At 41.1% G+C, this 21,845-nt stretch overlaps 2 protein-coding genes across 2 annotated transcripts in view; both read left to right on the top strand.

Annotated features, from left to right (window-relative positions):
* The window catches only part of OSBPL8 (oxysterol binding protein like 8), a gene marked incomplete at its 3' end in the record, with an annotated part of 49,267 nt that extends 41,266 nt beyond the window's left edge, over positions 1–8,001 (top strand). The window contains exons 14-21 of the mRNA XM_082013939.1: positions 944–1,041; positions 2,403–2,492; positions 3,056–3,192; positions 3,561–3,746; positions 6,310–6,397; positions 6,800–6,902; positions 7,507–7,612; positions 7,866–8,001. Coding sequence (XP_081870065.1) covers positions 944–1,041; positions 2,403–2,492; positions 3,056–3,192; positions 3,561–3,746; positions 6,310–6,397; positions 6,800–6,902; positions 7,507–7,612; positions 7,866–8,001 — 944 coding nt within the window. The remainder of the gene's footprint in view (positions 1–943; positions 1,042–2,402; positions 2,493–3,055; positions 3,193–3,560; positions 3,747–6,309; positions 6,398–6,799; positions 6,903–7,506; positions 7,613–7,865) is intronic.
* Positions 8,002–12,291: 4,290 nt separating this feature from the next.
* Positions 12,292–14,505, top strand: BBS10 (Bardet-Biedl syndrome 10; the record flags this gene model as incomplete). Its single annotated transcript, XM_082004077.1, has 2 exons — positions 12,292–12,476; positions 12,555–14,505. 2 exons carry the CDS (start codon positions 12,292–12,294, stop codon positions 14,503–14,505), a joined length of 2,136 nt encoding a protein of 711 aa, XP_081860203.1.
* Positions 14,506–21,845: the final 7,340 nt, after the last annotated feature.

The raw sequence follows: 21,845 nt of genomic DNA, 5'->3' as shown, positions 1-21,845 counted from the left end.
ACGTTACCTGTTCAGGTATATCTACCCCTCTATTCTCTGCCAGAATTCTCTTTCAGAAGCCTTATAGTCAGCAACTATAATATTTTCTTCATTTGAGATGTATGAAAATGAATTAGCAGAATTAGGTAATTTGGCATTAGTTTGGTAGGCTCTTCTCTTTCCACTGTTAATGCATGTCTTTAACATTCTGTTGGAATTTTTTTATATAAGTCACACCTAACAATTAAAAAGCACATAACATATATATGTACATTCAAATCACACAGGAAGAAGGAGAACTAGTGTGACTAATAAAGCTGATAGGGAGAAAGGTAGAGGAATATGCAGGGAAGGAGAAAGTGCATGGTGAGAAAAAAAAACATATTTGCACATGCATCCACTGTATGTAAAATATATTCAGTGTTTCAAACGCTGGATTACAGGGAGAAAGACAGTAATCATGGGAAAGAAAGTGTACTCAGCATTGTCAACTTTGTACTTCCAGAAGTCTTTAGAGAGGAGATCAGTGTTGTCTTATGGTGGTTGCCCATGATTGTCTTCACCTGTGGTCTGACTGTACATGCTGCTTCTGTTCAAGTGAAGTTTTCTGTGCTTTCTTTGTTGTATTTTCCTGTCTTAACCTCAAAAGCTTCCATCCTCCAGTCATCTCCAATAAGACTAAATACCACCCTTGCTAGAGCCAGCAGTGTATACTACCAAAGATACGTCTTAATAAACGTTTTTTCCTGCTTATCTGTAATTCACTTAGACCTTTTTGTTTCTGTTTGGGTTTTCTCATTTGGCAGAAAAAGCATGCTTATCATTAGGAAAGGTCATCTGAAAAGATGATTTTTCCTCTGGCACAGATGTGTTTACTCTAGGAATTATGCCCAAACAACTTACTTTTTTTGTCTTGGTCAGTTACAAACATTCATTTTAGCTGTGTTTTTTTTTTTTCTTGCAGGAATTCTTTATGGCACAATGACGTTAGAGCTTGGGGGAACAGTCAATATCACCTGTGAGAAAACTGGCTACAGTGCAACAATTGAATTCAAACTCAAGGTTAGTAAATGCTGTTAAGTGGGCACAAGAAGGGGAACGAGCATAATGATAATGAAAAAAAAAAATTATTAGGTCACTCCTTAGATATGATCTGATTTAATACAGAATTGTCTTTTTGAAAACAGGCATTTTCATTTTAACTGCTACATATCCAGCTATGTGTATCTAGGAAACAGTGGGTTTTGTTGGTTTGTTTTTTAGTTTGTTTTTTTTTTTAAAGGAATTATATTTGTCATCTCTTTTTCTTAATGTATTCTTGTGGGACCAAAGGTTTTGACTGAAACTTACAGTGCTGTCTTCATCTCTGGTGATAACAGACGCAAACACATTGCTAGTTGTATAACAGCTCTAGTGGGGAAACAGCAAGAGTCTGTCTTATCTCCAGCAGTGGCAACTGTTTGTGTCCAGGAAAGTGTAAGAACAGGGGAAGTGTTTAGTGACCTCATCAGTGGTTCAGGTATTTTGTGTATCATTGTTAATATACCTTGGTGATTTTTAATTCTCTAAAAATGTTCAGGGACTTTTTAAACTCCTGGAGAGCCCTTGGAGGAGAACTCAGACACAGGTTCCCCTCTTATCTCTGGGTAAAATTTAAGTTGCTCATGACACCTTGAATAAAGACGATGCAAAGGCTTTGGCTAACTTTTAGATCACCCTAATGCCCAGTAATACGCAACAGTTAACATGGACTATGTTTGGCACCTTGTGACTCTCAAAAGCTGAACAAAGGTTTCTAAACTATTTACAGATGGCTTGCGCTTCTGAAAAATATATTTTCCATCTTTGAGGCAGAAACCTATTTAAAGCTGAACAAATAGTTGTTAAGGAGAAGTGTCACATAGAGAGGGAAACTGTATATGGTTTAAATTATAGGGGACACGTAAAAGTTAGGAGGCTGTGTTAATTGATATTTTGCCTCATCAGCCCACAGGATACATCTGCAGATCCATGCATCTGGTCAAAGAAAATCCCCTGCAATTATTTTTGTTGTTGTATCTACAAGTTAATTTCTAGTAACAAATGGTCCTTGGCAAAGTGGTGAAATTAGTGTAGCAAATGACTATTTCCTCCAAGATAGCATTGTGTCACTGTGTTCTGCATTATTTTCCATTTTCTTTCCATGTTTCTTAGACAATGCTTTTGCTCAGCAAGTCTTTTAAGAAAATACAGCATCAGAGAACAACTTACTGTGGTTTTAGACTTGTTCGGGGGATTAAATAGGCAGAAGTTATAATATTAAAAGCCATCAGGGCTGTTTACATCACATTTGGTAAATGCACTTTTTTCCTTAACACTAAACAGAAATACAAAAATAATTTGCTATTAAAATAAACATGAAAGCATTTCTTTTTGTTTTGCAGCCTTTTTTGGGTAACAACGACAGTGTAAACCAAATATCAGGAAAAATAAAGCTTGGCAAAGAAGTTCTGGCTATTTTGGAGGGTCACTGGGTACGTAGCGAGTGATAGTGTTTATAAATTCTGGCTGCTGGTTGACACAAAATAGCATTTAGTTACAAAGACTCAAGTTTAAAAAGAAAAGTTGATTATTCTAGAAAGTATCTCTATAGTTAGTTCTCAAGAAAGTACATAGTGTTATTTGCAACTGTTACAGGGTGGAAAAGGTGTGTATGTTTGAGTAGTTCATGAAAAAAACACATTTCAGTTTGTGAAATGTTTTTAGTATATATGTTAGTACTATGAAGAATTGTTATGGCACCAGCATACAGTGTTTAAATGTGTTTCAGTTCTGGTGAGATGACACTGGCACTGCTGGGTTTTGGCCATGGTAATGGTTCCATTGCATCTCTGTTCCAAGTTAGAACTAGCACTAATTCTGCACAGAGTGCAGAAATTGAATTTTACAGTTAGCATATTTAGCTATTCTTACTATGTGCATCCAAAAGAAAAGAAATTCTCGTTACAAGAAAAATTGCTTATCCCTCCCTTTTGTGTTTTTTTTGGCAGTCTTTGAGATTATTACAATTAAGGTAACTGAATTATATATGTTACAGGACAGTGAAGTTACTATTAGTGATAAGAAGACAGATGTTTCAGAGACATTCTGGAACCCGACATCTGATATCAAGCAACGTAGATTACCTAGATACACAGTGAAGTTTGAAGAGCAAGATGACTTTGAGTCAGAGAAGTAAGTTTGCTTTAGAACCATGTATAATTATTTTGACAAAATAAACGTCATAATTTTCTCCAAATTATGAACAAATACTATGTTTTTAACATTGAACAGATTAGGAACAAAATATGGTTTCTTTCCTTCCCATGTTTGTTGATACTGACCTGTAGAACAAGAAAGCAACACTCTTAAATACAAGGTCGCTATTTTCAAACCTTACAATCAAGGAGATTCTTGATGGAAATGTAGAAAAAAACCCATATATTAACAACATCATAATATTTTGTCAGAGGTTCATCCCTTTACTTAGCCTATAATTAAGGAACTGTTTGCAATTATTTCTGTCAACCAGATCGTAACTCTCTCTATTGCTCGTTTGTCAGGCTTTGGCAACAAGTGACAAGAGCAATAAATAGTAAAGACCAAACAGAAGCTACTCAGGAGAAATACGTTCTGGAAGAAGCTCAGAGAAGGAGTGCCAAAGAGAGGAAACTTAAGGGTGAAGAGTGGACATGCAAGCTGTTCGATCAGGATTCAGTCACAGGAGAATGGCACTACAAATATGCAGAGTGAGTCCTGGAGTGCTTGTAACAAAAACCGTTTGTTAAATGCCTGTTTGTGTCACTGAGCCTCTTGCTGTGGTTTCAGGAGCAAAAGAACTCAGATACGTAGCTGAGTTCAAACTCATGAAATGCGTGACACTACTTGATATTAATGTGTTTTAATTAAAATGCATAATTTTTTAGCTGAACTTGGTAGGCCTTTCACCAAAGAGAGGATGTTAATATGTCGTGTTGAAAAGGCAGTGATTTCTAATGCAGCAAACCATATTTCAGGTAACCATTGCAATGGGCTTTTTCTTTTTTATCTTTATGGTTATGTGCCTCGACATGTGCTATGTTCTAGAGTTTCTTGGGCATGGCACTTTGGGATGCATTGTGCTCCTTTTTTCCACCCCCAGACTGACCAGAGCAGCTACACAGATTTTCCCAGAATGGAAAATACAGTACATATGGGCATACCAACTGGAAATCAGAAAATCCTGTGCTTAATTGAACTGAGATATTTAATTTGTTATGTGTTAGACTAACTCTGAGAGTAACAGGTTTACAACAGCGGTTAATGCTGGGACCAGTATTGTTCAGCTGTCAAATACGCCCTGTGCACATGAGTGTCTTTGAAGCTTTTTGCATGATGATCTGTATCAGAAGATGAAGATGCAGCTGCCTCTTCTAACTGCTGGGATGTACTTTTTGTTCTCACCCGCTCTTCCAGGAGTCAGCTTGGAGCTGAGCCCTTTGCTAGTGATGGTTTTCACGGAACACCCACGTTCTCAACCACGATTCTTTTACAATACCCAGCATGCTTCTGTATTGCAAGGATTGTAAAAGTAAAATACACACAGATGATATACTCTGAGTTAAGTAATTCTGAAGCCATTGCTGCTGGAATTATATTCCTGTGGCTAAACCAAGGAACCATTCACCTTTCTGTACAAGAATGGCAATATTGGGGCTGTGGCCTAAGTGTATATGGGGAAGAGGACAAGAATCCTGAGTACTCATCATGTCCCCAGCAAATTTGCCACTCAGAGGTTTCCTGGGATGAAGCAGGGATTCTGTGTATTTAGCAGCTCTCAATAGATTTCTCTTCCATGTATTTCCTTGGTTTCCTCTTAAGTCTGTGCAGACATCTACCAGCCAAAACATCCTGCAGCAGAGAATTCCCCAACTAGACTAAATGCTCTGTGAAACACCCTTTCAGTTTGAAACCTTCTAGTGCTGCTGATGTCTATTTCTGTTGGAAAAGTTGTGAATAGTCCAGGTGAATTGACTGCCCCATACTGTCAAACCCTGTGTAAAACCATCAGGAAAAGTACTGCACTTTAAATTTGTTACACTATCCCCTGCAGCTTTAAGACCCAGCTTGTTAATCTGCATTATTTCTTGTCTCCTTGAGGCCTTGTGGTTCAAGGATGTGCCATGGAAATTCTACTGCATGCTAGAAAGCAGCCTGCACTGTCAGCAGTCCCTGGAAGAAACTTCTGTCTCCTTTTTACACATACAGTATCAGCTCACCACCTGGTCCATGTAGAGAGCAGTCTTTTATGCTTACTGTGAAAGATGTGTTCAGTGAGCTGTGGCATTTGTTAAGGTATCTGGATTATGGATTTAGGCATCCAGACTACAGATACAAAAGACCTTTGGGAGAGCAATGCCTTGTTCTTACCCACTTACCTTAGACGACATTTAATGCAAGTCAGGTTAAGCCAAGATGTAAATGCAGGTCTATGTTCAAAACATCTGAAACAGCTATAAACGTTTTAAAAGACACACAGGAGGAGATGAAAGGAAATCCATGCTTAATCTACTCTCACTAAAGCTGTGCATCAGAAGGATCTTCATGCAGCTGACTTGCAGTTTCTGTCCTGAAAAGGCTGTAATCAATGAGGATGTCAGTCTTTGCCTTTTGGCTGCTTGTTGTTCTCCAGTAAGCTATGTGTCTTTTGCTTGATTTTTTTTTTTTTTTTTTCAATTCTATATCAACCTGTACTTGGAAAAGCACTCTTAAAAAATCAGGACAAGCAAACTGTGCATAGCTCATTAGTGCCTCTTGAAACTGGTCTTGATTACTGTTAGCCACTTTGGGATGAAAGAAGGTTTGAGGTGACTGATTCTTAACCTCTCCTTCCTATTCTTAACCTGGCCTTCATAGACATCTTCTAAAAGAAAAAAAAAACAACATAAAAGCAGTCCAAAATAATAATAATAATTTACAATATCCCCTAATTTCCCTGTAGCTCTAAAATAATAACAGTACAATTATGCAGAAAACGTCTCCATGTTTGATAATACATATCACTAGCCAGATAAATTTACAATGATATTGTTGGTTAATACCAGAGCTTGTACTTTTACCAGCTGGCTGAGGGTTTAACCTGGATGTGAAGTTTATTTTTTGGCTGTCTTGGCCCTTCAAGTTAGGACTGGGATATAGGTGGAAGATAGGATCACTTATTCCATGTCTGACTTCTGTATGGGGAGAGAGCACTTTAACCTGTTCATACTGAGCAGGAAAATATTTATTATTTAAATTGCTGTGGTATTAATCAGTTATATTCACTTTGTCTAGTACCAGACCATGGGACCCATTAAATGATATGATCCAATTTGAAAAAGATGGCACTATCCAAACAAAAGTTCGACACCGGACACCAATGGTATGTTCCAGTTCTCTTAGCAGGTGCCACAGGATCCAGGGACTTGTATATATTGCATTATGTATATAAAGGTCATCAAAGCATTGCAAGCGATGGAAAATGCTATTGCTATCCTACGAAAATGTAGTTTACCCCATCCATATTTTTTTTCACTTGTGTTGCATCCTAAGCAGTAGAGAGTACTCGACTGGATACGAATATAAAATATGCAAACTTGAACTCAACTGTTTAATGTGTATTTTCCCTTAAATGGGAAGATTTACAAGCTTCAGATGGCTTATACATCAAAATTTTAATTTGGACTTCTATTAGATAGTGTGCATTTAACTGTTACTATTAGAATGTGCTGCTTTGCTACGGTTCTGGTTCTCTGGAAGTAATTGCTAAGTTTATCAATTGTAGGTTAGTGTTCCAAAAATCAAACGAAAGCCAGCCAGTCAGAAGAAAGGAGAGTGTGGTTTCTCATCCCCGGAGCCTGACAACCAGGATTCCTCTGGGAGTGAAGGTAGGAAAAGATACTTTTGCATACAGAAATGATAAATGTATTTGACAGTGAAACAGAGTTCTGTAGTCACACATACTCTTCTTATCTCAGTGTTTGTGTTATGAAATAATGCATGCTTTAGATCACAGTTCTATCCAACGTGAAGCATATTCTGGGAAAACAGAGGGAGCAGAATGGCTCATGGTTTTAATTGCAAACTTTCCTGTCCTTTTAAACATCAGCATGTAACGTAGCTAGGCTTAAGTACTGCACATATTTAGTATCTGGGGGAAAAAAAAGTGTTTGAAAACTCTTTTCTTGCTCAAAACAAGATGAAGTGTTTTAATTTGTAGATCAGTATGTTGCTAGAAGGCAGATTGTTGTTGTTGGTAATGCTTGCAGAAATTAAACAATATGGTGAGTGTTCTAAGACATTTCAAGAACTTAACTTGCTGCACTTCTGTGCTATAGGTGACTGAAATAAAGCTTTTGTTTTTAACAGAAGCTTAGTTAGAAAATTTTCTCTTCATTTTTGCAGCTGATTCAGCTTGTCATTAGTACTTTGTTCCTTTTTTGACTTAGCAGTCACCTCTGTGAATTACACCTGGCTTTTGTATCTTCCTAGCGCAACTTCTGAAGCATAATACAAGAATAAGGAAAAAAGGGGCCGACCTTGGTGAACTGCAGAGTGCCATTGAATCTATAAAGGAAACACAAGAAGACATTAAGAGGTAGTATTAAATTCAATGCTTTAAAATGGTTTTGAGAATACTAATTTTCTAGCTTTTTTTCCTTGGAGGCTGGTATGTGTCTTTCTGCTTTACAGCCTTGACATCTTTAAACTACCCTTCTTCCCAAATGTTGATTGCTTATTGATGTTTCATAACTTTCCTCAAAACTGTCTTCTGTAGGGAGCCCTAACATACTAGAAAATGCCAAATTGTTTAGATTGTAATTTACAGGATGTTACTTTCTATCTTACAGGGACATTGTGGCTCTACGAAATAGAGTCACTTCTAATTCACCGCCTGTGGACTACCACTTCTTGCAGTTTAAGCACTATGTCTTCATTTTACTCATGGTTCTGCTACAGCTTATCATTAATTTCTTGTTCAAATAAGAAGTGTGAACAAGGGCCTTTCTAAACTGGAGTGATTGAATTGTTACTGGGGACCATATTTCAAGTTGGACTTTAAATGATGCAATATTATCTAAAAGAGCCCTGTAGCAACAACTTACAGAACTTTGCCTCAGCATCCATGGTTCAGAATCATACTCCTGTCTACCCAGTTGAAGTAAGGATCGTGTAAGTGCCAGTACACTCTTGCTCCTGGTGTGTGCCTCTGTCTCACAGACATACGACATCAGCCTTGTGTTTTATATTATGTCATATGCTGTACTGATGAATCTTCACCACAGAATAGATGAAGTTAAAAATTCAGAGGTCGGACCTGTAGGTAGACACTGATTCCTGTTACGGTAGAATGATAAATGAGCATACACTGTTATGTTTAAACTTAGCATTTTTTTGTAACAAAGGAACTTTTGAAGCAGCCAGCTGTTTTTGTAAATGGCATTGGGTGTTTGGAAGTAAACTTTTGTTTAAGGTCAAACAAATACATTATTATACAAAGGCCATGAGTGTTACGAACTGGCAGGTAAAAAGCTGAAGTCTTTGGGAATTGTACGATGTAGTATCCTTGATTTGTTTTGGAAGTATGACAGTTTTTATCCTGAATTATTATAGTGGCTTGTAAGCCAGCTATTTTATTTTTATAGTTTTAAAACTTCAGATTCCTCATAAAAACATTCCTGCATCTACTGTACAGAGCACATTGTTAACAGTACCACACCCGGGAAGGTACTGTCTTGGTCTGCTCTCTCTCATGAACTGCAAATGTCAAGGATTTACGGTATGTTTCTATGTCTTGCTAAATCTACAGCTTTGAATTTACATTGCGTATGGCCATGTCACAGTAAGCAGACAGACTGATGATGCCAGGACTCTTTCTTATTTTTGAAACAAAAACTGAAGATGCAAACGTGTGCTTAGTGTGTAGCTTGAGTTGAACTGCCCAAAAGGCAGACGATGTAGAACAGAATTTGGGCACTGTCATGAGTTCACTTGCAAATGAAAACCTGTGTTTACAAAGGGAAAGTCTTCAGAAACTGAGGGATGGCTAACAACACGCATATCAAAACAAATGAGAGTGAAACCCTAAGTCTCTGTTAAACTCCTCCTTACTGCAGTTTTTGCTGCCTAACAGAGCACACGGAAGTTCCAATTCATTGTGCCATAGCCATGCAAATTAATGTGAAGCTTCTAACATTTTTATTTGAAGAAATACATGCACGTATAGAACTTGTAAAATTCCAGCAAAAAAATTTACTGCCAGTGTTTATCTGGTGAGTTCCTTATGCCAGTCAAGCATACCACGTCAAAAAGGGGCTGTAAAGGTACTCTCAGTAACCTGGATGAGACAACAGGAGGATGAGCAACACAATGCAGAGGGCAGCCAAGTTTGTTTTCAGAGGATCCTCCCAGAAATCAAATCCATCCTGGGCGGTTGGAACAATTCAAAGGTCACTTCTGGCTTTTTGCCATGTCCCGGTTATCCCCCTGCCTCAGGCAGCCTCCCTGACTCGCCAGGTGATCTACCTTTCTGTTCTGCATCAGTCTTGCCCAGTATTTAGTGAAAATACTATTTACTTGTTTGTCAGTCTAGGTTATATATTCTTGTGGCTGACATCTTCACACACATCCCCTTCTCTTTTACCTTTCCCCTTTGGGCCTCAGCTATCTAAAAGTTTCTTGCTAAAGCGGTCAACTTCAGCTTATTTCTCACGGCCTTATATTAGCATAGTTGGGTCTTGAATAATTTTATGGAATGTGATACTTTAACCAGAGTGCTTTTGTATAGGTGGGCAAGACCGAACTTTATAGGGTAAAATTCATGAATATAGAAAGTCCCTCTGTTAAAAAAAAAACAAAACCAAAACAACTTAAAACTTAGCCATGTATAAAATGGCATAAAGAAAGCAGAATATTACAGCATTAATCTAATGTTCTCAGCCTGGAATTGGGCCGTGCATTATTGCATTCGGATGTCAAAGCTTCACCTGTCTTAAGATCCATTACAAGTCTTTAAACATACTCTGTATGTGGGAGTAATACAAGAGGAAATGAGTGAGAATTTGGGCAATAACTTCAATCCCCTAAAATAATACTTTGCTAAATTTGTGGTGCTGAAACTCTTGACTGATAGTTACAAGCTTTTATCTCCCTTGTAAATAGAAATGTCCTTCTGTCCTTTCATGTTGATGGGTTTTTTTTAATCACTCCTATTCAAGATCCATTAATAACACAGTCTGCATGTATTTTTACACAGACTGCATGGTAGTAAGTGTGGGTTTGACTTAGCCAGCAGGCTGGCAGCACAGTGTTGGACAATGTCAGACTAAACAGATACTTCGTATCTGAAATTCATGCTCAGCTCAAGAGAAGTAAAAAACTTGAATGGAGCGAGACAAAATGCCTGTACTTATTTTCCTTTTCAACTTATTTGTTAAAGTCCTGTTGTAAAAGTGATTTTAGCAATGATCCAGGAAGGTAAAGGATACATGATGAAATTGTTTGAAAAGTAAAATTTCAGACTACTGTGTGACTGTATGATGAGATAACTTAAATACTGAAAAGTACATCGCAGACCTGGTAATTCCTATTTTGTATGATGTTCCTTCACATGAATAGAACAAAGACATTTCTTGCCTAACTTTTACAGTACAGCTAGTCACAGGCATGTATGAAGCCTTTTCTTTAGCACATCACCATTGTCCTATTTAACCATGATGTGTAGCTGATCTTGAATATTACGTACTTAAGACAGAGCTCTGCACATAAAAATTGACTGTACAGCTTGCAGATGTTTGAGGGCTGTGGCCTCCTAGTTTTTAAAGTTTAAAACAGCACTTGCTTTCACATTTGATTTACAAATCTTGTTTTGTTTGGGTTTTTTTTTCCCTGTACAGGAGAAATTTTCAGAATTTGTTGCCATGTGGTTTTGCTGTTTTGGTTTTGTTTGATTTTTTCAAATGCACTCTAAGCCTTTAATTTGGCATTTAGGTACAGATTGCCTAGTTAGGTACAGATCACCTAAGGTAAGAAAAAGTAAATATGCCATGTGAAATGTAGCAAGTATCAGTTTCAGCAGTAGATGATGTTTCTTGCATTTCACATGTTGATTCCTTTTAAGTAGTTGATATTACTTAACGAGGGTATAGCCTGGTTGTTTTCAGACACCCAGTTAAAGCTCATAAATTATTTGAAAGGGTGCCCCATAAAATGTGGTCATGATGGTTTCCTCCTTTTTTTGTTTGTTGTTGGCTGCCCTCCTGTGCCTTCGGGAATGTGCTGCGGGTGGGGTGGTTTTGGGTTTTGGTTGTGGTTTTGGGTTGTTTTTTTTTTTGCTAGACTGGTGTTTATAAAACAGACTTTGGATTCCATGTTTCATACAGTTTCTTAAAAGCTATGACTTCACCACTGTTTGTGTAAATAACATATAACAAGGATTCTGTTAATCTGTAAGTTTTAATTATTGTTATTTCAAGGGTATCCTCAAATCACAGAAAATTTAGCAGATATTCAAGTATTGTAAACAGTGCCTTCTTGATGGCTTTCTTGCTGTTCTGAGACATGTAAAGATTTGTCAAGTTTGTGCCATATGTAACACCTTACCTTTTGTGAGGGCTTCTGGGTTTGAAAACTAACTTTCCTGCTTCGTCAGACTCTGGGGGGGGGAAATCATCATCTCTTAAAAACACGTCAAGTTATCCCCTCTTCTGGCTGGTGAGCCGCCAGGGGGCGATTTCTGGTGTTTCATAGAAGGACGCTGCATTACAGCCGTGACCGAGTCACAACCTCACAGACAAGATTATTTCGGCCTTTCATCCTTAACGTCGCTGCAAAGCAGGGTGAGGACTACGGGCACGGCCCACTGGCACGTGCCCTTGCCCAGGCCTTTCCTTTGACTAAGTGGGAAAATTAGTCTCCTCCACACGGAGCCCAGCTCTCCCCCTTCGTTTCTGCTCGCTCGCCGCCGTTCCCGCGCTATACGTCACCCGGCCTCCCCCGTTTGTTGAAGGGATTTTTGAACTGTTACTGGGCGGCGGACTCGGGCCGCCCCTGGCACCTAATAAACACGTGTCGCACCTCCGCGCCGCCCGGCTCCCTGTGTGCGCCGCTCCCCCCTAATTCCCAGCCCCGGGCCCACAGCGGACCTCCCCTCACGGCGCCGCGCGCCAGACTGCCGCGCATGCGGCCCTCTCCCTCAGCCATTGGTCCGTGAGGCCACGGCGCAGCTCCCCCCATGCGCGCGTCTGGCGGAAGGGGCGTGGCGTGGCGGCGGTTGCCATGGCGCTGCGGCCGGAGCCGAGGCGGTTGGCGCAGGAGGCGGCGGCGCTGGCGGGCGCGGTGCGCGGTGCCCTAGGCCCGCGGGGCGGGCGGGCGCTGCTGGTGCGGCCCACCGGCGAGGCGCTGTTCACGCGGGACGGGCAGCGCCTCCTGGAGGCGCTCAGCCTGGAGCCGCCGACGGCCAGGTACCGCGGCGGAGGCGGGCGGGGAGCGGCGGGCAGCGGGCAGGGCGCGGTCCCACCTAACCGCCCGTTTGCCCGCAGGATGATGGCGGCCTGCGCCTGCAGCCACCGCGCCGCGACGGGGGACGGCGCCAAGACGTTCGTGGTGTTGCTGGCCGACGTGCTGGGCGGCCTGCGGGCGGCGGGCGGTGGGGGCCTGCGGCGGGCGCTGCAGGCCTTCGAGGCACAGGTGTTGGAGCAGGCTGTGGCGCAGGGCCTGCGGGGGCACTTTCTGTCGGCTCTCCCCGGGCGGCAGGCGGCGGCGGGCGCCCTGGAGGCGCTGCTGGAGGCCTACCTGTGCGGCCGGCTGGGGCCGGGCGAGCGGCGGCGCCTGGCGCGGCTCTGCGGCGAGTTCTGCCGCCGCTGCGCCCCGGCCGCCGCCCCCGGCTTGCAGGTGCTGCGCCTCCTCGGCCGCCACTTCGCGGACCTGCACGCCGCCGTGGCCGGCCTCCCTGTGGCCTGTTCCAGAGTTCTGCCCGGGCTCGTCCTCCGCAGGGACTTCGCGGCCTACTGCCCGGCGAGCGGGGATCTGCGGGTCGTGCTTGTCACCGAGCCCCTCCGGCCCGCCCTGGCCGGCCCCGGCACCGAGTTTGTTGTCGACTCCGAGGGTCAGTATCAGGCCTCCCTGCACTGGATCTCAAGGAGGACAGAAGCCTTTATGAAGCACTTGCAGAGCAACGACGTTAAGCTGTTGCTGTCGAGCGTGAAGCAAGAGGAAGTCGTTATCTACTATGCAAAATTATACGGTGTATCTGTGGTAGAGTGTTTATCGTCGGAAGAAATTGCCCTTATCCGTGAAATCACAGGAGTCTTGCCTTACATGCCCTTTGGTAACAACATAAGCAGAGAAATCACTGAAACCGCAGCAGCAACATTTTGTCAGCCCTTGCTGGTCGGCTCAAAGAGATGTGTGCACATTGGCTTCACCAGTGTGTGTGCCTTTCAGCCTCATTGCCTAATTCTTTGTGGGCCAGTCGATGGTGTTAATGAGCAACATGCTGCTGCTTTGCAAGGGGCATTTACGATGCTGCAGCAGCTATTTAAAAGAGTTGATCAGAGGGAGGAATGCAAAGCAGAAGGTGAAAGCCAGAATGAAGCCTCAGATGTTTGTAGTTGGCATTCTTCGTCTACTCAGAAGCAAGTCATAACAGAAAACATGTCTTGTAACAGTAATCAGGTTTCTGAACGTCAGTGGAAAAAAAGGAGGGATGAAACAGAGACACAAATTGTAGACCCTGACTTGCAGGGGAGGGAAAATCCAGCATGTGTGCAAACAGACTTGCAAATACTCTCAAATCCCATCTCGCACATCAAAGAATTTAATGTTGCCACTGAAGGAGATGGCTCTTCAGGAGACATACAGAAACCGCATGCAACAGGCAAGCGTCCGGGTGACGTGCATGAGAACTATAAAAGTGATTCATTTGCGGACAATCAAAGGAACTACAGCACTGCTGTATCAGCAGTAGATGGTGCCAATGCAGTCACTGAGTGTGAACGCCTAGATGTTGGCAAAGATGTAGAGAAAACAAGTTGCAATATAGTTCCATTTAAACATGAAGAGAGTTGTGTAAGTACTGCACAGAATTATTCCAACTCCCTTATAGAAGCAGGATCAGTTTTGCCAGTAGGAGGTTACTTTGAAATCCTGTTACATTATTATATTCAGTACTATGCAAAACAGCTTCAGCAGTCAGAGGTAACTGTCATATCTAATGTAGTTGCTGATGCTTTGCTGAGTATTCCCAAGTCCTTATACAGGACAACGGAACGAAACAGCTTTACCAAATTCTATCTCAAAGCCATAAATGCACTCAGAAAAAATCAGCCACTGCCTCTGAACGAGAAAGGCTTAGAATCAGTGTATTGCAAATACCAGTTAGTCGTTTCAGTTCTTCATTGTGTTACAGAGCTTCTCTCCATAGATTTAATAATTGGTGTTAAGCGTCCACTGCAAAAAATTGAGGATAATGACTCGGAAGATGACTTCTGAAATCATTAATAAAGATTGTTTTGATTACGTGTTTTCCTGTGCCTTCTTGTCAAATAGACATGTCTCAAAATTCAGCACTAGAGACTAAAAGGGATCTTTTTAGGCCCGGAGACCTAACATGCTGCTTTCGCCTTAGAAGAAAAGGAAGAAAAAGGCTGACCAGCTGAGATTTGTGGAAAACTAGGTTGTGAACAGCACAAACTTGAAGTTTCAAACATGAGAAACTGTAACTGATTTCTACTGCAGAAGACCTGCAGTGCTTTTTCTATCCACATCCAGAGGATGCTGTGTATGTTCTAGCCAAGGGTGAGCTTTGCCTCTTTTGGAGGTTTCAGTATTTATGCACATTAGATGTGATTAGTTTTCCTGGTGCATTAAAAGTTGCCAGTGTGACATGAGCCACTCAACTTGTAAGTTGTAAGCAAGGGGTTTGTTTATCCTTCATAATAGGCTGGGTTGAATGTTATTTTAAATAAAAATATTTCTGTATATATTGTGGTTTTGAATGTAATGGGAAAAATATAACTGCCGTTAGCCTGTTCGGCGCTGGGGCAGGCAGTGGGAGGCTACTGCAGCATATCCCCGTGACGAATTTTCTCATCTGATAGGAGATGTAGCACTTTTATCTTCCATTGCGCTTCAGTCAAACTAGTAGAATTAAGAATCATTTCATACCATGACTGGCTGGCACGATCTCTGGCAAGAGCAAAATTCTCTCAGCAGCTCATTACAGCTTTTGGCAAATTAGTTTGTGTGACATGACTTAGTACAGCTATTAATTTTAACTATCCTGGGTTGAGTTGTGGCGCTATTATAAAAGGCTGTGTAATCATGGGAAAAGTTTACACGGGCGATAATGCAGTTTTGTGTGGAAAGCCTGAGACGATGTTTCAGTTCAGACATTGATCATTCGGGATTTTATTCTGTGGTTTTTTTGTTTGATTGTTTTTTCTTTTATTCTTTTTTTTGGTCACAGGATTTCAACCCTAACAGGATTTGCTTTAAGCTCAATATCACCTGGATGTCAGTATACCTTCTTTTCCGCTGTGTCTTAAAAACTTCTGGTTTCCTGTGGGAGGTTTTGAGTAACTGAACAGCTGCAGCTGATAACAGTATTGCACTGGTTCTCTACGTGCCACTGCCAGTATCGCATAATACTTAGAATAACTGGATATTTTTTTAATCTGCCATTAAATAAAATTTAGTGAGGACATTTAAAATCATAGGCACACATATTTATCTGCTACACTTGAGATGATTACAACTGGAAGTCAGATTTTTTTTTTTTTTTACCCATTGATTTATGCAGTTGTTTTCCCTTTTCAGTTTCTTCAGAAGAGTCTGTCTAGCAGGGTTGTTTCAGGTGTTTGGGCAGCAGTGCTTTGTTTGACTACAAATTTCCACTGAAAGTTTATATATATTCTTGGTAATATAAAACATTCTAATAATTTTTTTTTTTCCTGTTACAGACATTCCAAAAACTCTTACAAACATCTTCCTATGAAAACCAGTGAGACTCAGTGTTCACCAGAGTGACTTCTTTAACAAAGAACTAGGAACAGTAATTCTTTTTTTTTTTTAGAATCCTTTTTGGTGGGTGTAGAGGTGGAGGAGAATTAAACACGGAGGAGAGGGAAGAAACTCACATTCTTGCTGTTAGCACATGCTTTCGGTAGCTGCTTAATGTGATAGGTCTGATGTGAAGGAAGAGAAACCTCTGTTGTGGGAGAGCTGGTGTTTTGGAGCTGCGTGCCCTGATTGCCTGGAGGGCCTGGGGCTGCTCAGGAGCTTCCACCAGCCTTGGGGCTTCAGCAGGCACATGGGTTTTATATTTTGACTTTGTAATGAGCTGCTGAGAGAATTTTGCTCTTGCACAAGTTTCTGTATACTCTGTTCAAACTGCTGACCAACTTGCTGGCCAGAGATTAATGATTTACTTCATGGTAGTCGAACAACCACAACGCAGAGCACATGAAGTCTGGCAGCAGTGGGGGTTGTCTGCAGAAGCTGCTTTTGTATTCTGAAGCTAGGTATCCTCTAAATACAGGTAAACTGGAGAGAACACTGTATCATTTCACGTTATTTTATACCATTTGCACATCTGCACACTTTCAGATTTACTGTAGTTCCTTGAAAAAAAGTTAAAAATATTATGTGAATGGCCTTCTTGCTGTTTGATTTAAATTGTGTCATTCTTATCACTGAGAAGAAGAAAGTCCAAGCACTTTATGATACACAAAACTCTTATTTTGGTATGCCAGAGATAGAAAGGAGAATGTAAAAATGACAGTCATCTAAAAGTTCTTTTTCTGACCTGTTTCTGGTGAAACTTCTCGAGTCTGAAGGCTCATTGACTCAGGTGCTATATTTCACTGACTCCTCTGTCCTTATATGTTTTGTGAATGATTGGTTTTCCCTTTTGAACTACTGATTCCGTGTTTTGTGTGAAGAGCTGAGAACATGGCACACCTTTCTTCCCTTGGAGAGGAGTGTCCCTTTGTCCTGGACTGCTGGGGTGATGCTTATTCAGGATGTGGCTCTTTGGTTCCAAGTCCTGGAGTCTAAGCGCATTACAAGATGTGCACCAGCTCAAGGGGAAAAAAAAAAAAAGGCATTAACTTAGTCTTTAGGGAGAAGAGCAGATTTACTTCTGGGTTCAGCTCTTTCTTATCTTTATGAGTCTTCTCCAGTAATTAGCCTGGCGGTGTAATCGTGACCTAATCTCAGAAAATATTTTGGGATCACTGCTCTCCCATCCACTCTTTAAGCAAAAGGCTGTTTGTAGCCCTGAGAAGCGGCACAGTCTGCGTTCTGGGCTGTGGCTTGGGTGCTGTCAGGGCCATTTCTCCTCTGCTGATGTTTCTGACCCCTGTCAGCAGCTGCCCCCCCGATTGCAGAGTCTGTGGTTACCCAGTCACCCTACTCTACCCTACACAGTTACTGCTTGTTGGTACCTAAGCCTTGGGTACGCAATTTTTCATGACAAATTGCAGCTATCCCAAATTGTATAAATATAGCTTACCCTCTGACAGGTGACATGGGGACGATTCTAAGAGTGATCTCTTGACATAGTGGCAGGGACAAAGGGGTTACCTGGGGCAGCTTGGAAGAATGTGTTTACTTGGCCAAAACCACAGGCAGCGGTATGTTTGGGCATGCACTAAGGTTGTAAAAGCCTATGGGTTTTTTTTCTTGCACTGTTTCCCAGAGATTATTTCTATTTTGTGCTATTATTCTATTATTTTTATATTTCTAAGTATGGGATGGCCTTCACGCAAAGTGCAAGTCGGGTACATGTGGACATGTGCGTGGACTCAGATCCAAACTCAAAATACAATGTGAAGTACAGGGGTGCTGGTGGTAATAGCCTAAAATCTAAAAAATGGTTTTAGAAAAATCTTGATGTTTAACTCTCCTTTCTGCAGCCCCTGGCAAACATATATTCTACCTCACATGAAAATCATCAGAGTATTTGGAAGGCGTTCACCTCAGCCACAAGGAGTGTAAGTGTATTTTAAGCAAGGTAGTCCCATTTGTCATGTAGCAGATCCACCTATAAAGGCACGTAGTTTCTTTTTTTTAAATTTAAAAAAACACAGCAAGTTTTAAGACACATGTAAGGTAATATATAGTCAGACTAAATTGAAACTGCATCCTGCACCCAGCTCTTGAGAACGGGAATAATCTATTTACATGACAAGGACAGACTGTGGGGTTTTTTTGTTTATTTGGGTGGGAGTCAAGTCTCAACAGACTTTTACAGGTGCTGGGACCTCCGTTCCCCTGCGCTCCTCCAGCTGCCTCTCCCCATTGGCCTGACCCCGGCAGCTCACTGCTCAGCACCTTCCCCGGCCCTTCCCATTGTTTACCTGTTTTACCAAATGGGTATCACTTAAATTCTTTAGTGGAAGTTATGCAACCTAAACATGGCCTTAGATTTTCATCCGTGCTTAATTGATTACTGGCCTTTTGCCTTTTTGGCAGTTCTACAGAGTCTCGCTAACCGGAACCAGTCTCAAAAAAAGAATATTATTCTGTTGTGTCATGAATTGCATGCTACTGAATCACATTTGCAAGAGGGAGTAGGGAAATGCCATATTTTGTTTAGGAGTGTAACTGTATAGTGGCATAACTCTGGTAATTTTATATTATTTCTGCTGTTATCTTTATAACGGTCATCTTCCAGAGTCCACAGGTGGGTGATTAATCATACCACATGAGAAGATTAAGGAAGATTAAATTCTTCACTTGCATATATCTCCTGGACTTCACTAGAATTGTGTTCATCTGAGCCTGTACTTAATTTGCTTTTTGTTATGTAACAAATCTGCTATTTGTGGTAGAGGCTTCCATTTTAGATTACTACATTTCTTTCTATGCTTGTTTAGAGTAATCTGTCCCCTTGTGTATTTTTTGGCAAGGGTTCTTTTCAATCTTATGTTAAGAGATAAACTATTTCAATGTTCGGTTGCAAAAATCTCTTTAGTTTAATTCTAATGTTGAAATCTAAGAAACTTTTATTTTGGTCACCAGTAAACCCAAAGATTAAATACTTCTTTTATTTACTATGCTATTTATCACATTATTACTGAACAAATCAAGAGGGTAATGTCTGAATTTGTAAACAGCAGCTTTGGAAATGCATTGGCTGTAATTAACATGATTATAATTTTGCCGTAGCATTTTGTGGAAGGCTTCATTTCTGTTCTGTTAATGAGACCCGAAATAGATGTTTGGATCTACGATTATAGAAATTACTTCCTCCTGAGAATATTAAACTAATAATTACTTCCAGGAAGAAGAATTTTAATTTTAGCATTCCAAAACTAAAAATAATGATAGCAAAAATGGAATAGATTTAATATATAGTAGTTCCTTCTTTATTATATGATTCAATAGAAGACTGGAAGCGATGCTTATTCCTGTGATAGATAGAGCAGTGCACTCTTTAAAAACAGTCCTGGCAAAAAGAATACAAAGTACTTTTCCGTAGGAAAACCAGTCCTGCTGGTTCAGCAGACAGTTTATTTCCCATGAAATCACGAGCAGATAAAAGAACTGTTACGCTGAGGCTTTGGTTCAGTGCGGGATTAAGGGCACATCAGTGATATTGCTTCCTGTGTGGCTGCGCCCTAAGCCACCAGAACTCACTATAAAAGATAACATTTCTATTTAAGGTATTTTAAAAAAGGTATTGTTTTACTGAACAGCATCTCTAGCCTGTTCTTATTTTGAGATTCCCAGTAAAACAATCCAGCATTGTGATCTTTCTTCTGATAATAATCATGACCTACTTTCAGTGAGTGTCTTCATTTTCCAGGCTAAGCATCTGATTAAATAATACCTTAAAATGTGAATGCGGAGAGTGAACACGTGGCAGGGATTTCTCTGTGTATGTAGGGAAAAGGCAGCTCCAGATGAGAGTTACATCCGTTGAGATTTTAACATTAGACTTGATACGTGTCTAGTGTAATGTATGAGGATTATATTTAGGCTTTTGGAGCAACAAAAGTCATTGTAGAAACTGCTGGATTATATTCATGGGGTAAATAAACTGCATGGGATCTGTTTCCTAAAACCAGAAATAATCTGAGGCTCTTGATTACTGATGCAGGATGGACAAAAGTACAGAATAGTTACATCGTGCTGCAAAAAAAATTAATCTGTTATCAGTGTTGGCTGTATTGGAGTTGTTTATTGGCATGAGGGTTTTTTAATATACTGGTCTTAGACGTACAATCCTGAGGACCAGTGCCCCACTGCAGGGCTGCTGCTGCCATTCCTGTTGGTACCGGGGGTAGCTCTGCCCTTGCGCTCTCACAGTCATCCGTTTGCCTCACTGGTAAGCTTTTCTAGTACATGTAGCTTCAAGAAATCTGTTTTTTCAGTGTGACCAGTGGATTTCTAATTCATAGAATGAAGTAAAGGGCAGCTTATTTAATTTTGTGATTGATGAGTTTGTGTGTGTAAAACCTTTCTTCATAACGTACACATCTAAAAAGTTGAGAACTGCAGTACCGTAAAGACAGTTTTTAGTAAGAAGTACCCAGTACCTCCTATTGTGAAAGTCAGACTTTAGCATTTGTAATTCAGCCTGGGTGCTCTCTTTCCCCTCACTGTACAAGGGGTCACTGCTTCCTGATGGCTTATGTGGGAAATGTTGGCCAAGCAGTTCAATTGTTTCCAGAAAACAAATCAGAAAAGATTCTTTGTTTTGGCTTTGTTTTGTGTGAGGGATCTTTTATTTGAGATTCTTTGCAATCCCTTTTCTTCACTGTTGGGAGCAGAGTTCTCTACTTTTCTACTCAGAGAACTGGAAGGAGATATGAACCAGGGAGCAAAAAAATCTGAACCCAAATCCTCTACTTCCCATTCTGGGTCTTGGAAATACTGTGCTGCCGGGCCGATGGCTCACCAGGTTCACTCTGGTGACACACTGAAAAAAACAAAAGCTGCTCAGTCACATGTAAGAGGGGTCCTACTGTACCAGGCTTAGATGTGATGCAGTTCAGCTTACTGTAGTGTTTATGGATGAACTTGGGCGGCTCGGTAGACCTCGCAAGCTGCGAGGTAGGTAAGTGGAGGGGGTGTGTGGCATTTCCAAACAACTGGTGCTTATAATACAGCAGGTGTCAGAAATTGCATTCCCTGTTATCCGAGACATTTTTATCACCTTGCAGAATTTTTCAGTGATGCAGTGAGCCTTGGTGGTTATTGGCAAGTGTTATGGGCACCATTTTGTTATAGGACTCCCCTCTATTTCAAATGTTTGCCACCTTGGCCATAATCCTAAGTGTTGCAGAAGATAATGTGGCTTGGATCTATGAAGAGGAGCCAGTCTGTAACTGAGCACAAAGCAGGAAATTTTCTCCTCTTTCATTGCTTCTACTCTGCTTGAATCCAGAGCTCATGAGACAGTGTAATACAGTAGTAACTCCATGAGTGTGGGTGGAGACAAGGAGGGACAAGAATAAGAGAAGACAGGCGATAAGATAGGTAAGACAGAAGAAGACAGAGCTAAGACACGACAGTCCAAAAGGAAGAGAGGGGGAAAGAGGAAGGTTGAATGATGAATAGAGCGTAGAAAAGGGCTGTCATGTGGAAGGAAGAATACAGGAACAGGAAGAAGCAGCCCCAGCTTACACATGTCCTTTCCTGGAGATGCAGTAGCAAGGGGAAGACATGAAGTTCTGCCCTCCCCTTGGAAGAGTGGCAAAAGACAGTTGCCAAATGGGAAAACAAAAAGTAATCCATGCTGATTTTCTCCTGTGCTGTTGTAGGAGTGTAGCCACCTCGCTTGGAAAGCATTAGGAGCCGTGGAGACAGCCTGTCTGCATATC

The sequence above is a fragment of the Phaethon aethereus genome, assembly GCF_964289735.1.
Source record: "Phaethon aethereus genome assembly, chromosome: 1".
In the NCBI taxonomy this organism is placed as follows: domain Eukaryota; kingdom Metazoa; phylum Chordata; class Aves; order Phaethontiformes; family Phaethontidae; genus Phaethon; species Phaethon aethereus.
The sequence above is the reverse complement of the archived record's forward strand: the minus strand, read 5'-3'. Positions and strand labels throughout refer to the sequence as shown.